Source organism: Zingiber officinale, chromosome 1B (genome assembly GCF_018446385.1).
Source record: "Zingiber officinale cultivar Zhangliang chromosome 1B, Zo_v1.1, whole genome shotgun sequence".
Taxonomy (NCBI): Eukaryota; Viridiplantae; Streptophyta; class Magnoliopsida; order Zingiberales; family Zingiberaceae; genus Zingiber; species Zingiber officinale.
The window spans coordinates 153473067-153490946 of NC_055986.1; the positions used below are offsets into that span (position 1 = coordinate 153473067).

Here is a 17880-nt window from a genome sequence, read left to right on the forward strand (position 1 = left end):
TATATTTTGTTTTCTAATAAAGTTTATAATGTAAGTGCAAAGTATTTACTTGTAGGTGCAACGGAAGAAGTTCAAATAAGTCAAGAATGGTCAAATATTTGGCAACCAAAAAAGTCCAAGTAGGTTGAGTGGTGGTTAAGAGTGATCAGTAACTTAATAAATATTATTGCAAATAGATTAAGATTGATTAAATACCTAATAAACAAGCAAGACTGAAGGTAAGACCTCCAAACATTAAAGATCTAGAAGTGAGGTTTCTTGGTAAATGAAAGATCTCCAAACATTAAAGATCTAGAAGTAAGGTTTTTTAGTAAATGGCAAATCTCAAAGGTAGAACCTTTTAGTAGTTACTCCTAGTGAGTTGTGAGAGTTTAATGAACTTGTATTTTGAGATTTAGGTCGAACTTGACTTAGGTGATGACATGACCTTATTTAGTTTGTAGTCAATGATTCAATCAATCAGTTGATTTCAGTCGACTAGTGTGTTAAGTCAACTAGGGAATTCAACTAAGGATGAACTATACTTGTAAACAAAATATTTAATTCAAAGTGGAATCAAATGGGCAGTTGATTAGGGTGAATTTAATTGACTGTACAATCTTTTGAATCTCTAATAGGAAAATAGAAGATCATTGATCCGATAGAAGAAAGATGAAGTCGACTTACATGATACAGTAGCTCAGTCGATTGGTATCTAAGTGAGTCAATTGAAGTATCCATTGTCAAGTAGAAGACTAATGCGATGACAAATTCAATTGACTGAAAAAAAAGTAGGAATTGATTGGTATAATGCAAAGAAGTTTTTTTAGGTTTAAGTGAAGCCAATTTGGATGCTAAAAAATTGGGGACAAAAAGTGCTCTATCTCAGCATCTAAATCTATCTTATCTTGGTTTTTTATTCTTTAATTTTATATTCAAATTTAAGGTCTTTATCTTTAAAGTTTAAACTTCGTATTTCAGTTCAATACTTGTTATTTATTTTCATTTTTTGTAAGAAGTAGTAATTATCTTTGTTTATTATTATTACTTTTATATTTTATCATGCAATAAAGGCTCTTAATTTTAGTTTACAGCTATTCACCCACCCTTCCCATTTAGCCACTAAGTTTATTGACAACACGAAAACAAATAACCACTAGGTCAATATTACAAGAACCTTTTTGACAACAGGAAAATAAAATTATTACGATTTGTTGTTGTTGTTGATTTCATTCTTATGAACCAAAGAAAATAACATATACTATTTTACTATTCTATTCCTAGAAGAATCATTTCTATTTTATTTTGTTGATTCCATAAACTAATTGTAACAGGTGCAAGTTTGGTCAGGTGGTTCAAAAACGAAAACTATACTAACGAGAATGATTGAAGCACGGTAAACATGCACCTGATATCTGAGTGCACGAGCTCAGGTCAATGCATCTAAAATTTGATTGAGTCGAGATATTTATTAAAACAGATCCATCACATACAACTGTTGTATACCACAATCGACAGCCATAAATAAAATAATAATAATAATAATAAAAGAAGAAGAAACATAATATGCAGCATGTTTCTACGTGATGAAAGAGTATAGACAGAGATGAAATATTAAACTGAAAGTCTAGTTTGGAGCGACCGGTTCCATCCCCTCGGAACACAACTGAAACCAATTCAGGCCCTTAAAAAGTAAAAGATGAATGGTTTGAACCCAAAAAAAAAAAAAAAAAAATAGAACGAGGAAACTTAAGAATGTGCTAATGACCAAAGACCGCCAGCAGTGGCAACACCTGTTCACCAAAGAACCTCATAATTATAGCTTGTATTGCTCGTATCTTGTTTACTTTTGCTATTCAAATTCCTTGTTCTATGGAATTTTTCTTATTTTTCAGTCATAAAAGTCCTGGCACGGCAAACCATACTCATTGTTTGAACGAAGAGTGTACTTCAAAATGTGTCGTTCCTCAGTAGGCTTCGTCCAGATGCGATCTGATCTGAATCTGTGAGAGGAAGGACTTGTCCATTCTCATCCCAGTTATGATTTGCTGTCACTAGTATCTGATTATTCAAATTCCCCGATGCAGATCTGCTAAATAAAATCTCACTACGATTTGAGATCCTCATGCTGTTCTGGTAACGGGCTGCAAGATTATCAATGTTTGGCAATGCTGAAGATTGACTATCAGCATTACCAAACTGGGACTCACTTGGTGGCAAAATCCAATTCATCCAATCATGACGCTTCCTTATTTTGTCACCCTAAGATAAGCATGTATTAGAACAGATGAAAAATAGTAACTACGTAAGGTAATATGCTTGCAAACAAAAAACACCTCTAGGAGAATAATCTTCAGTTTCTTATCAAGTAGGATTTCTTTTTTTATAGTAATCTAGGTATACATCTCTTACAATCAGACAAATACTTAAGGTGGCCAACCCAGCCAAACGGAAGTTTTCCACCGGCAACCAAGTAGAAAATATATTGATTGAGAAGGTAATGACGTCATGATCAAAATTGAATATTTCATCATAAGCATCAAAAATGATTGAAAAGTATTCAGAGGTTTATATCGTTAACTTCTAGAAAGCATCATATAAGCTGAGGTTTCAGTAGAAGATACCTGCATTTCTACTACAGTCGACAATTGCAGTGTATCCAAAATGAATTCTACGCTGTTAGTTAATTTCTTGACCTGCAAGACGTGATTTTTTTCAGTGTAAGAAAATAATCAAGCAACAGAATGACAGGAGAGATATGCAACATAAGATCAAATTCCATGAGACTAAAACTTGGTGATCAATGACAGATTAATCCCATCATTGCGCATCTTGGTACAAAAGCACAAGTAGTTTCAGACATAAAAAGTTGTTAGATAAAGCAACACAATAAACACAAACAAGAGAATAAGAGACAGTATTGGCTTAATTTCAGACAGTATATAATCTCATTTGTAACCTTAAGAAATTGTATATGCAACTTCTCACAAAGTGGCTACATGGCATATTTCAGTCTGTCAGAATAAAAATGTTAAAATATATCATTATTCTAAAAATATATATAGAAAAAGTAATGTATTTCTACCCCATGTAATTTTATTTAGTTTAATATAATTAACAAAATACAATAAATTTAAGTAAATTTTAAAATATATTTAAGTAAATGATATTAACAAAATATAATAAATTTAGGTTAAGCCTACTAAATGCAAAATTAGTATTAGAGAAGTAACCTTATCATGACACAAATGTCATTTGTATCTGCATGCAATTGTTATTTGAAGGCATCAATAATTGTACGAAACCAGATACTCCATTAAATCATTTCTGTAATAATGTCATCTTATTTTTCACAAAATATTATATCTACTGATATGAGCTTTGTATCAGCAAAGGACCTGACCAATCAGTAACAAGGCCTCAACAGGATGAACTAATCTGAAGAACTCAACCATGAAAGAGAATCAGAGTAACTATAATTTCAATGAGACACAATTGTAAGTTTTCCCTATAAAATGCCATGATGTACCACTACAAAGAACCCAAAAGAACATTTACTTCTTTTCATTTAAAAAAGGGATGCCCTTGCATATCCATTCAAATAGTACTTGTATTTGCATGCAATTAAATAATTCACAAATGTCATTTGTATCTGCATGCAATTGTTATTTGAAGGCATCAATAATTGTACGAAACCAGATACCCCATTAAATCATTTCTGTAATAATGTCATCTTATTTTTCACAAAATATTATATCTACTGATATGAGCTTTGTATCAGCAAAGGACCTGACCAATCAGTAACAAGGACTCAACAGGATGAACTAATCTGAAGAACTCAACCATGAAAGAGAATCAGAGTAACTATTATTTCAATGAGACACACAATTGTAAGTTTTCCCTATAAAATGCCATGATGTACCACTACAAAGAGCCCAAAAGAACATTTACTTCTCTTCTTGCTATGCCCCTTCTCTATCTTCCCGTTGCTATTCCTAAATAAGTGGGTATGTGAGAGTGTTCTGTGGGTCACTGCACTGTCATCACCCATCTCAACTCATCGCCTGCAACTCTATTTCTCTCAGTGCTTGTCTATTGCCCATTGCCGTTAGATGCAATAAATCTGTCTATGACTTCCCCTTCCACTAGACCAACCAGACAACAGGAAATCCAGACGAAGATAAACTACCAGTTCTGTTTCCACATCATCTCTGGACCTGATTCAACATTCATGAATAAACATTGGTGGAATCAAAGCTGACAACAACAACCAAGTCTTATCCCACTTGGTGGGGTTGGCTAATCAAAGCCGTCGAAAATTAAAAATTGTATTCACTCAAAACTTATCGAATAGAAAGGATTCTAACCTTCTATAGATTAGGATGACTTATTCTTCATAAAATAAACAACTTTCCTAATAAAAACTAATTATACTAATAAAGCTTGAAAAGTAGCTATGTTGTTATATCCCATAATTTACGAAATCATAATCATAATCCTATAATTTATGAAATAATTTCGGCCTAATTTTTAGAAACATATATGGTTATAAAATTATATTTCCCACAAAAGCCAACCATGAATGATGAAGTTCATGAAGAATGTCAAGGAAAAATATACCATAAAAGGGGTGGAATGCAACAGAATTGGAAGAATGTATCACCATGTGTACCACACAGATTAAGCATAGGACAACTAGAATGACCCCATGTGGATCAAAAGTCCTGGAAGGACAATGGTAAACTAAGATTGAGTGAGCAACCCAAGGTCAGGAAAACTTATCCTAGGGATTTCTCCCCTTATGAGCATTCCAATGGTAGGTGCACAATTCTGAGCTAGAAGGTTCGACTTTAATTATGGAGTAGAAGGCCTAGGCCATCAAGGTGTGACCACTTATTTAAACATCAAAGGATCCAAAAGGTTGAAAAGATAAATATTGCCTCCAACCACCTAGAAGCAGATGCACATGTATAATTTTTGAAATTTGAAAAAGATTTATTTGAACTATCACAGGCACAAGTTAAGAACCATTGCCACTGGCAACTATTTCAAACCAATGGATAGGGATAGGAATTCCAAAAATTGAACAAGCTCCAACAAGAGCTCACACTCAACAAATACCTATGCAAGTTTTAAAGCCTTATTGCTTACATTGAACCATTGATGGCAAACCAGGAGGTAGGCTTCTTTATCATTAGACTTTTACGTCACCAACAAGAGTAAATGAAGGCAAAACATTGCTAACGTGATCTGAGGAATTTGGCTGTCTAGTGTGCCTCTGAAATTAGAAATCATAGGCGCCCAGGGATCCACAACTATAATCACAGTCCAATCCACAACCTCACCACCTACACTTACCAACACTTACCAAATAGATAGAAGACATGTTAAGGGTCTGTGCTTCAGTTTCAGAAACTATTCTCAAATAGCTAGAAGAGCAAGTGCTTGTTAATTCTAGACGGAGTTGATGAAACCAAAAAAGTATAAGAACCTCTTGAACACTGGCTGATTGTCTGTCATCCATAAAGTCACACAAATTCCAACAATAGAAGTTCTGACCACCATCAAATTACACACTATCATTCATGGGGAGCAACTAAGGCTCAAGGCTCTATTGAAGTACCTACTAGTAAAAACCAAGGTCTAAGGCCTACTATTCCATTAACAAAATTTGATTATATACTAGGAACTGAATAATTTAGCAGGTAGAATCTCATCCTATTAGATGTCAATACCATAAGAATGGAATTCACTAAACAAGACAAGTCAAATTGCAAGTAAGACGAAGTTAACAACCTTTAAAGAAATACAACATGAATAATCAAAGGAATACATCAACAAAAGAGCTTGAACACCTACTTGAGAGCTAGGAGGATTAACACTAAACAAAAGACTCATGGAAGGAATAGGCCAAGTGCTAGATGAGAAGCTAAACCACATGGTTGAGAATGAGCATAATTTTTATGAGGTGGCATATGAGCTTTGAATCAGTTGAGGACCCAACAAATTGGGAATTGGTAAGATGAGCAAATCCAAAAATAAAAACTCAATAATGGAACAAATCAGCAATCAGAATTTTGTTAAGATCGAATGGCAAAATTTCTCTATAAAATGTCACAATGATAGGAAAGAAATTAGACACTAATAAATGCACTCAATTCTCTCTTGTCTCTGTTATAGTCTTCCCCTACCTTATCTCTCCGTCAACTTTGTACACGCACCATCACACCATTGCCACTCATCTAAACTAATCACCCATAACTATCTCTTTAAATGTGTATCTATAGCTCACTTCCCTTCTCCAAACCGGCCCAACGACATGGGAAATCTAATCCCACTAGTTGTTTGTCCACATCATATATAGTGATGTACCATACTGAATGCCACAATGAACAAGCCTTAGAATACTGTTGTCACACAGGAAAAAAAGGCTTCCGAACTTGATCTATCACCCTCATAAAGATACCACTAGTTGTTTCTCCAATAGTTTTTTTTAGTTTATGATTGACTTCAATGAGAGTAAATGCAGGTTTAGAAGTCGAGGACATATTTTCTTTCGGAAATAAATGTTTTTTTTCCTAGTTGAGCAACTTTTATCCAAAGAAAATGTCTTAGTTGACCCAAATCTCTAATCTTAAATTCAATAGCCAAATGTTTTTTTCAGTCTAGTCATTTCTTCTTGAATGTCACTTGTCGTCACTATATCGTCAGCATATACATCTTACCATTGAGATATTTGATATACATAGTATGATCTGCATTAATTTTCTTGTAGCCAAAAGTGATCATTGCTTTACTGAATCAGTCTAACCAACCCCTGAGGTCAAGGTGACAGTTTCAAACCATATACAGCCCTTTTTAAGTGACAGACCTTGCCTTTACTTTATTGACAAAAAAAACAAGTGGGATTTCCATATAAAGTTCCTCCTCTAACACACCATGTAGGAAGACATTTTTTACATCAAAGTGGTATAGGTCTCCTCTAAGATTAGCAGTACAAGATAAGAGAAATCTTATTCAATTCATCTTGACAACGAGTGCAAAAGTTCTTTGGTAATTGATTCCATAGGTCTGAGCGAAATCCTTTGCTTCCAACCTAGCCTTAAGCCTCTCAATAGAATCATTTGCCTTATGCTTGACTCTTTACCTTATGCTTCACTCTGAATAACCACATCCTACTACTAGCTTTTTGCCCAAAGGTAGGCCAACAAGCTCCCAAAGTTCCATTTTTGACTGACTTTCATTTCATCTCTTTCACTATGGCATCTTTCCATCTAGGATCATTTATAGCTCCTTCACCTATGTGGATTAGAGATAGAATGCAAGGAAGATAAAAAAACACTCTACAAGGAGACAGTGAGTCATAAGAAACAAAGTTAGAGATAAAGAAAGAGATAAGATTCTTAACAAGTATCGGAAGATGAAGGTCAAGAATTATGGGAAGGTGTTTTAGCAGATAAATCATGAGTAAAAGGAAGGTGGCTTTGATTCCACTAGAGTTGAGCCTGAGTTTAATGTTTGGCCACGTAGATTCATGATAAAATTATCATATTGTAGCAAATGAGGCCTATCCAATCTCCCAATTGCCACATTAGTTTGACCTTGATCTCTGTCTGAAATTTTATCATCACTTTCATACTCCGGTTGACCACCATATATAGGGAACTCAAGAATAGCTTGAGTCGCCTCTTCTCTTCCATGTGTTTATTCTTCCCAAAAAAATACAAGGAAAATATGCTTCAACCTCTCAAGAAATTCCATCCATACTCACATAAACATTCTAATGGGTGGACGATAACATTTATATATATATATAGTAGTAGAATACCCAACAAAATCACATTTCAAAGCTCTAGGATCAAGTATTCCGCTAATATGTTTATGCACAAAACAAACACGCCCAAATATTTTTAGAGGGATAATTTAAAAGTTTGTGCCCTTCAATGGCTGAGACAGGACGACTACGGTATGGATGATAACTAGGGTTTGGAAAGATGACTAGAGGCTACTTTGATATCGTATAAAAGTAGACATATAGGATTTTGGGAAAAAAGGCACAATTCCCTATTCCAATTATCTCTTATTTATAATTAAGTTGAGATATAAGACAATTACAAAAATATCCTTACTAGACAACTAAATAGAAAATAATAGTTAAAACATATGTCCCTGTGTCAACACCATCCATCTCTAATCGTAATCTTAATTTGGTGGTATTCTATGAGAGTTGACCTTGAAGAACCGAGTTTCTACCATCAAGTCAAGCATTTCGTTAAGCCTAGGTATGGGAAACTTATATTCATCTTGTTGATAATACAATTATCAACACATGTTTTTCAAAAGTTATCCTTTTTGAGGTTAGTAAAGCAAGGGCAACACAAGAAACCATGTTTTCCTTAATAAAATGTTTTTGTAAGTCCCTCAACTTGCTTATTCAATTTCACACACTTCAAGGCTTTATATGGTAGTGTAGAAGGTTAAACAATATAAACCCTAGGATAAGATCTATGGCATGCTAGATCATATGCATAGGCGAGAGTTCATTGAGTAATTCTTCACAAGTTGTGTCCTACAACTCGTCTAAACTTCCATTGACCTAAAGGGAAGGTCCCTTGGTAAGAAAGGTCACCTCTGAGATCTTGGGTCACTAATGCTACTATCACTCCTGACTCCTTTCTTTCTTTAAATTGAGATTATGTGAGGTGTTTGAGGGTTGAACTTTTAGTCAGTGCTTTACACTGACTCAAGCTTGCTAGGCTTCGTCGGTGCAATATACTATTCTAGCCATTGTGCATAAGAAGTAGGTATTTTCTTTTTTGTAGTAGCGATGAGATCATAAACCAGGCTAACCAACGATGACATAGGATATGCTCATGGGAAGGACATGACACCATATTTTGTCCTTCTATAGATATCTCGATAGAAACCAAATATCTTTGACTAACTAAAAGGAAAATCTAATCACATATACACATTATACAAGCATGAGTGTAGTGCAGGTGTGGCCTAAATTCTAAAAAAGCTCTATATGGAAACTACATTCATCTAACTCTTACTATCAATGACAATTTTTCATGCCTTCCTTCGGCACTTCGCATATGCATCGAAGATGCTAGTGTCTTTCCATTTATCATTTGATGCAAGCGTGGAAAGAATACAACGCACTACATTAAGTGTTATAATTTTTTATTCAGCTCTCTCAAGCTCGTGGTTCTTATAAAGGGGCGGGGTTTGACTTATGCATCACTACTCAAAGTTGGAAAGTATGTTACTTCATCCTCAGAGTTGTTATATCACGCGGCCTTTGGCATGATAATTGTAGCATCAAATATGTTACTTCATCCTCAGAGTTGTTATATCACGCGGCCCTTGGCATGATAATTGTAGCATCAAATGTTAGAATTGAGGTTTTCTATTTTCCTAAGAGATTGGTTCTCTTTATTGAAGACAATAATGATCTTGATGTGAATGATACCTAGGTAATTATTGAGCTACATGTGAGGTATAGTCCGCTCGAGACTCTTATCCTTTACCAATTTGTCGATTACGCTAGCAATATAATCCCTAACCTATTCTACGTTTTTCACGCTAGATCATAGTTTGTCTTTCAAAGCTCACACCTAGTGTCTATTTCTCTGATGGTGAGATTTCTCAGTGTAAAAGTTTGACAAGCAAATAGAATTATACAACTGAGATACATAATAAATTACAAAAAGAGGTGAGGAACTAGATAAAGGTGATGACAAGGCAGAGATCAATGTAACGTAAGGAAAACAAACAATGGGTAAAAATTATGTAATAATTAAATTAGAACAATACTAATTTTTAGAGATATATTAATATTGTTAGGTAAATGTGAGCTTTTCTGAAACAAAATGTGTTATGAAATCTATGCACAAGTTAAATCTCCATTACATGTCAAATGGATCCCTAGATGCAATCCAATAAAGGATCTTTTGCTACTATTGCAGCAAAATGACGACTTTTTTTATCTCTGCTATTTTTGTTTTGTTGTTGTAAGGAACCCCTATTTTTCAAAGGGCTATCGTGAAACTTTAAATTTAAATATTTTCTAGACTAAAATGAAAATGTTTAACAAAGTGATGACCGACTTGCTTAACCAAATGGAAGCATATGGCAACATGTGGGACACGTCGAAGGTAAGTGGGCACAACAACTAATTGAATGGGGCAAGAGTAGCATCAAGAAGCCCAACAATATAAGACCTTTTGACTCAAAAGAGATGAGAAGGTGACATTGGTGGTTGTGGCCATACTAGAAGCAACAAAAAAGGTGTTAGTTTGGAGCAGTATTACCTCAAGGGCGTTGATGACAGGGCAAATCTAGTGGTGGTGGGCTAGGAGGAGAGTTTGCAGCAGTAGATTGCATTTATCATAGGAACATAAGAGGTTGTCCTTTGTTGGAAAGAGAGGGGGTCATGGCATCCAAAGAAAGAATGGTGGTTGTAGTTGCTGACATGCTGAGAGCAATGATGGTAATGGAACAAGCTGTAGGTAGCAGTAGTTAGGGTTCTGCCAATTATAAACGCACCAGGAGTAGTGTGGGAAGCAGGAGGCATCGGGCTGACTAATCTGAGAAACAATGGGAAGCATCTTCATAATGAGTAAGAGGGAATGGACAGTAGAAGGAAAAGGGAAAAATTAGCAATCAACTTCTCTTAGTCAGGAGAAAGATAAGGGGGTAGCAAATGGAGATGTTGGGGAAGGCGGAGGAGGGAAGTGAGTGGCAATGATGAGAAGGGAAGGAATAAATTGAAGCAAGTATACAAACGAGCCAAGCTAGATTTTGGCTTTGATATCACTTGATGTAGCATACACACAAAGCACAAAATGAACTGGAAAAAATTATAATTGATTTAAAGATAATGACTACAAGGACTCTAGACCACTTTTATATGTCAACTCAACAAATGATAAAAGTAAAAAAAAAACACTAAATTCTACACTAAAAGAGAAAATGTGTCAATTTTTAAATTATCAAAGGATAACATCAAATTTAAAATTTATTTGCAAATGCACTAACTCGAATTTCCATTATTTGTAGATGTGTCAATCTTGGATTATTCTCAATTTATTTATCTAACTTTATGTCCTGTTCTACATTATTCATTTCCTTCTACACTACCAGACTCAATCTTACACTCACCATCATAGCATCCACATAACAAAACTAATGAGTTAATAAAAAAACAATAGGCAATTTTAATTATAAACACCATACACCAAGTTTATGATTCTACAAAGCATGAACACAGAAGGAAGCATTTGATATTTATGTATTTATTTATGAACACCATGGAACTGCAATCCATGTAAACAATTCTCTTCCCACCTTCTCATTCCTTTTTTCCTTCAATATATAATACCTTACGTAGCATACATGTTATATAATGTACACGGATCACCTAGTCTTGATCCACAAAATACCAACATGAGTTAGAAGTTACAGCAAAGGTAGGCTGCAACTGTTAAACTAATAAGCTATAAGATCTCGTGCAAATATTAAGCATCCACCCTCACAAAAAAGGTCACTTAGTCAAAGCACTGTCCTACTGTTAGGGTTATAGAACGACTAGTACATGTTGAGTGTTGAACTGCAAGTAGCATAAAACTAAATTAATAAGCATCGGATGACATAAAGCATGATGCTGATCAGACAAATTCATCGGACTAGAGATAAGCTATCAAAAAGTAAAAACAAAAAAAAAAGTAACTTAGTCAAATTACTTTAGGGTTATATAAAAACTAGTACGTGTATAATGTCGAATTGCTAGTAGCATAAGACTAAATTAATACAGCATGAGAGAACATAAAACAAAATACTGATCTGACAACAAGTTCAGCAGATCAGAGATAAGTCATTATGAAGTTAAAAAAAAAATGAATGTTTTTTCAAGCATTAGAACATATATGAGATAACTAAGGGGCATTCTCACCCATTCATTGCAAAAGAATTTTTTATAGCAACAAAATACATGAAGGGTAGTAACAGACAACAGGACTTAGTATATAATTCTGTAAATTAGTCATTATTACATTCATTAATCCTAATGTGATATTCCTCAAAGATAAGATATCTAGTCATCTTATCAGTAATAACAAAGAAAATCAGCCAAAAAAACATTTTGGGAAGTCTCTACAGATTACCTTGAAAGTATAATCTTTGCAGAATAATACATTAATTCAAACAAAAAAGACGCTCTTTTGGAATCACAAAATTCTTGAGTTACCACTATAAAGGAATGAGCCACTAGGTTCATCCTAGGCCCCATAGGTTTACTTCATTGTCCATGATAAGTAAAATCCTCCCTGAGTCACTTATGTGACCTCATATTAGGCAATGGAAACCACATGACATCAAGAAGCAGCACCGAGACAAATGATCTTACACAGAGAACCAAAACTCACAAACATAAATTGAAGTTTCATTAATTAACAAGAGGGGGAACAATTCTCATGCAAAAGTTTTACCTATTCCTAAAACAATTTAATCAAACTTGAACCTATTCCCCAAATAGCTTATTCCACAAAATAAGTCTCACTATTGGAACATCCGAGCCTTGTAAGAGTGGACCGATCATGGTTTTGATGGTTATGACAAAGAGTTTAAGTTAGGTTCATTTTTGTATTTGATGTCTGTGAAGGCATGCAGAACTTAGGCAAAACATATACGCGTTTGATGTCTTGATAGCTCAAGGTGTGTGAAGTTCGGAGAAGGATGGTATAGGACATCAGAGGGACCATAGGACGAGAAACATCTAGGCATTATTGAGCCAAGGAAGTGAACTAAGTAAGCGATGGTTAAGGATGGTATATGGAGTGAGCCAAGGGCTCAATACATCCAAGGAATGAATAACTTGACAAGAGAAGACTTCAAAGCATGGTAAGACTCCATGGAAGTTGTGAGTTGAGTGACTTACACACATGGGGCGAGAGTAGCATTTAACTTAAGGAAGACTCGGTCATTAAATTGGTGATAGCTAATACACCAGCTGATTGACGGAGTAATTCAGTCAACTAGAGATCAACTCCAACACGAACACATTGATCGTAATACACTAGTCTTTGGATACTAGTCAAGTTGTCAGTCGACTAATTCCTACAACCGGTCGACAAGTGAAGCTTGGATGAAGCAATTGTGGAAGAAAATAATTGTAATCCACTAGAATAGATCAGATCGGTCACTAATATATTGAGTGAACTGATGATGGCATATAGCAGTCATTGATGAGCGGTAACACAAAAGGAAGGTGTCAAAGAGTCATTTCGAGGAAGAGGCTATTTAATGGGTTCTAATCTTTGCAAAAACAATACATTAATTCAAAAAGAAAAGTTAGGCTGACTCTTTCAGAATCATAAAATTCTTGAGTTACCACTAGAGGTATGAGCCACTAAGTCCACCCTAGGCCCCATTGGTTTACTTCATTGTATATGATAAGTATAAACCTCCCCTAAGTTGCTTATGTGACCTCATCTTAGGCAATGGATGTCGTATGACATCCTGAAGCAGCACCAAGATAAATGATCTTACATGGAGAACAAAAACTCACAAACAAAACTCAAAGTTTCAGTAATTGGACAAAGCTATGATAAAAGGGGGAGCAAGTCTACTTAAAACATGGTAAAGTTCAACCTATTCCTAAACAACTTAATCAAACTCAAACCTATTCTCTAAATAACTTATTCCAAAAAATAAAAGTCAAAATTACCTAACCTTTTGTGATTTTGTCAGAAAAAATTATTACAACTTTTAAAACCCATAAAATATGAAAGTTCCTAATCTAAAACTCCCAGTTTAAATTTTCTAATTTAACAGCATCACCTCTGGTTTTAACCACATGCAAGCTAACTAATCCCTGATATGTTACTATACAAGATTTGTTCAAGTTAACATTTACTAGATCATACTAACTTAGCCAAAGAAACAAACAAGAAGCAAGTTCTATGTATTTCTTAGGTCAATATGTAAATATGGACAATGACAGGTATTGCTTAGATTCATACATGTATTCTTAGATTCATACACAAAATATGTAAACTAAATTAATGATTACTTAGCATAATTATCCTAATTATTAAGTGATAGATATAATTTTTTTCACATTGATTACTCGTGTTGATCCATATAATGTATTAAATGGTAGATGAAAACTATGCACCAGCATGAGTCTATATGTGATGTGTTATACAATGGCTCAACCCTATACTGCCTGAAAATTATTAAGGCTTTGGTTTACCGCATAAAAAGGAAAAAAAATAGAATGTAATTCAACCTTATTATATAACCATATATGGCTCCTTATTTTCCAACACAGAAAAGACAAGATAAACGGAGCAATGTTTTTGCACCTTCTAATCTATGTTTGTTCATCGGACTTTCCTATGGCTCTAACCTTGTCAAAGTATATCAAATTTACTAACCTTTAGCAACTCAAGCAAAAAACTATTACCTCAATGTTTATATCACATGCATTACAAAAGTTCAGGTTCAGCCATTAATTGATCCACGGTAACAATTAATCATATATACTATTCAAAAAAGGAATATCATTATTCTCGCTTTACAAGCAAAGGATAATTTTCTGCTATTTGTTGTTGCTAAATTTTGTCCCTTAACAAATAAAACCACCACCCAAATATGCAGATCATATGATTCCAAAAAACCTCATGCTAAACAATATAGATACTTGTGGTTTCATTAGATCACAACTTTAAATAGCATTCCAAACAAAGACCACTTTGACCTATCAAAATTCAAATAACCAGTAACTAAGGAGCAAATACAGCAGTCTATTATATAGCATACTTATGACAGTCATGCAGAAGAGAACATTTAAACCTCCAGAAATTCAGGAGCTCATGTGGCGATGACAGCAGGGTTCTGTCAGTCATGCAGAGAACTACTAGTTCTTCAATGATTAACAAGGAAAGTCAAAATTGCAGATGGCAGGGTATGTAAAAAGGATAAAACATAACAGAGACCCAACTCAAAAATATACTCCGCGTGCAAATGAACTATTGATAGAAAACATGACAATTATAAGTTAACTGACTCTATTAAAACCAGCGATTAAGGATATTGGGACCCATCCTTGTTGATCCATGTTCTGCCTCAAAAAAACATCTCTACACAAGTTTTCTGCACTGGAGGATGGAAAAAGGGAATAGCATTGAAACCAAACATGTTTTGGATTATGTCAAAAACAGTAATCAACTTGTGAAACAAATGTTGACCTGAAATAATAATCTATCTGCTTCAACAAATTAGCACGTTGTGGATCAATAGTTGGAATAAACATATGAGGAGGCAGTGCTGGATGAGTAACGAATGGCAGAGCTCCATGAGGTGGCTGGGTGGCAATGTAAAAGACAGGAGAAGGTCCATCTGAATGCAGGCAGAATCAGCGCTGTTATATGTGGATAATACTAGACTTGCAAAGGACATGGATGATATCCGAGATAACCTGATAAACTTACCAGGGAAGACAATTGGAGTGCCGTAAGGACCATCCTGAGGAGGGCTGAGGAATGGAGGTGCAACAGTTGTAGCTGGCCTTAGGTATGGTTGAGCATTCCGTGGTTGCATGCGGACTTCTCTTCCACCTGGATTCCTACGATACCCATCCTGGCCACCGCGCTCCCCATCACGGTGGTTGCCATAGTTATGGTACGAACTAGCACCGCCACCATTGTTCCACCTCCGGTGGCCTCCATAGCTTCTATGGTCGCCACCATCATAGGTCTGTGATCCCGACCTGCCCGTAGTATAACTACGGTGCCAATTTGTGGGCTTTTTGACAATTTGGTCTTGAGGTGAGACTTGTTGTGATGCAAGCTTCTCAGAATTCGCCGTAGGTGACGAAGAAGAAGGTGGTAGTGAAGACGGTACGATTCCACCACCAGCAGCTGCACCGCCGCTACTATTGCCGCTGCCGTTGCCACGTTTAAATGACTTCTGACGAGAAGGCATCGAATGGTTCCGGGATAGAGACGGATTCGAGTTCGGTTTTGGCGAAGAAGTGGAAATCGCAGGGCTCTAAGAAGAATACAGAATCACAAAATAGAAAAAATAAACAGCAAGGATAGGTGTTCGAACAGATTCCATCAGAGACATGAGATTTTGAAGCAAAAAAAAAAAGAAGAAGAAGCAAAATCCAACCGTGGGCGAAGAGGGTGGAGCAATAGAAAGGGATTTTAGGGCATCTGACGAGGACGACTTGGGGGAAGCCTTGGCGGACTCAGAGAGAGCAGGCCAGGATGCAGCCCCTCCGATGACGTCGGCACCCGCCTCCGTCGACCCATTGGAGGGCCGCTTCCAGGCGTGCTTCTTACCTCGGGCGGCATCCGAAGACTCAGGAGACACGTCCTCCGGCAGAGTCTTCTGAGGGGATCGATTGGAGGGCTCCGGTGAGGAGATCGCGGCGGCCTGCGGCAGTGACGAGGGAGACGGCGGCACCTCGTCCATGAGGAGGAGTCAGTGATGAGGGCTTCGGATGCGGCAGCTTCGCCGGCGATCGGATGTGTAGAAGATAAATCGGGGCGTTTTCTTCGGCCACAAGACTACGCCCGAGGGTCAAAAAAAGGCAAAACTTCCTCGAGCCATCGGGAGAGGAAGGAGGGATTGAGGGCGTCCAGCGTCTCGCTTCTTCCAAAGCGCAGCTCTGGCTGGATCAGCCGTCCCCGTTTTATTGCTTAAGCAAAGGGCAAACTTCCATACAAGATCCTCGCAATTTTTAAATTTGTTTTTTATTTTTTTTTTTACAAAATAATTAACTAAAATAAAATAAAATAAAATAAAATATTATCCGGAACTTGCTTCTTCCGCCTCCTCGCATTGCAATAGGCATGTACATTGACATGAACATGGGCGGTTACCACTTACCACCTAAGCCCACGGAAATAAAAACTACGAAAAAGATTAAATTATTTATCTTTCTTATTTATCAGATGCATAGATGGATTTATAAATTCATATACAGGTATTCTTTCATCCGTCTAAAGCGACCATAAAGCAATACCCTCCTTTCCAATAGTATTAGTATATCCGAATTTCTTTAACTTGTGATCGGCCCTCGTGCGGCCGTGGACAACAACCCTATGCAATCACGATCAATGGTCACGGACAGCAATCCCACATGACTACGAACAGCGACCGTAGATGACGACCTCCTGCGATCGCGATCAACAGACCTGCACGAGATCGCCTCGCGATGTGGTGTGGTGGTTCCACACGAGACCATGGATGAATCCTTTTAAGGGTGCGTTTAATTAGAGGGTATTTTTGATAATCTTAATTATTCATCTAAAATTATTAATAAAAATTTCATAAATAAATCCTTTTAAGGGTGCATTTAATTAGAGGGTATCTTTGATAACCTTAATTATTCATTCAAAATTATTAATAAAACTTTTATTTGATTATCGATAATTCTTAAATAATGTTTCATGTCCAACACGTCAACAAAAGGGACATGCAACCCTGAATCGGAAAGATTTTTCTTGATTCTAGGATTAATAATTTTTTTTATCTAAAATATTTTTGGATAAGAGAAAAATATGAAAAAAAGAAAAATGTAAAAGAAAAAAAAAAGAAAATAATAAAATAAAAAAAATAAAAAATAAAAAATGGAAAACATAAAAAAGGATAAAGGAAAAAAAATTAAAAACGAAATTTTTTTTAAAAAATAAAAATAAATAAAAAATAGGAAAAAATTTAAAACTTATAAAAAAGTTAAAAAAATAAAAAAAAAATTTTAAAAAGTTAAAAAAAATAAATAAAAAATACATAAAAATTATGAAAAAGGAAAAATTAAAAAAACATAGAGTTTAAATAATAATAATAATAATAATAATAATAATTTTGTAATTAAAGGTAATATAA

General features: G+C 35.5%; 1 protein-coding gene across 1 annotated transcript; it reads right to left on the reverse strand.

The window, feature by feature from the left end:
* Window positions 1-1500: 1500 nt before the first annotated feature.
* On the reverse strand, window positions 1501-16707 carry LOC121985447 (la-related protein 1B-like). Its single transcript, XM_042538913.1, has 6 exons — window positions 16159-16707; window positions 15477-16035; window positions 15234-15384; window positions 15053-15143; window positions 2604-2675; window positions 1501-2241 (listed from the first exon to the last, which is right to left on the reverse strand). Exons 1-6 carry the CDS (start codon window positions 16462-16464, stop codon window positions 1930-1932), a joined length of 1491 nt encoding a protein of 496 aa, XP_042394847.1. The 5' UTR covers window positions 16465-16707; the 3' UTR covers window positions 1501-1929.
* Between the last annotated feature and the right edge of the window lie 1173 nt (window positions 16708-17880).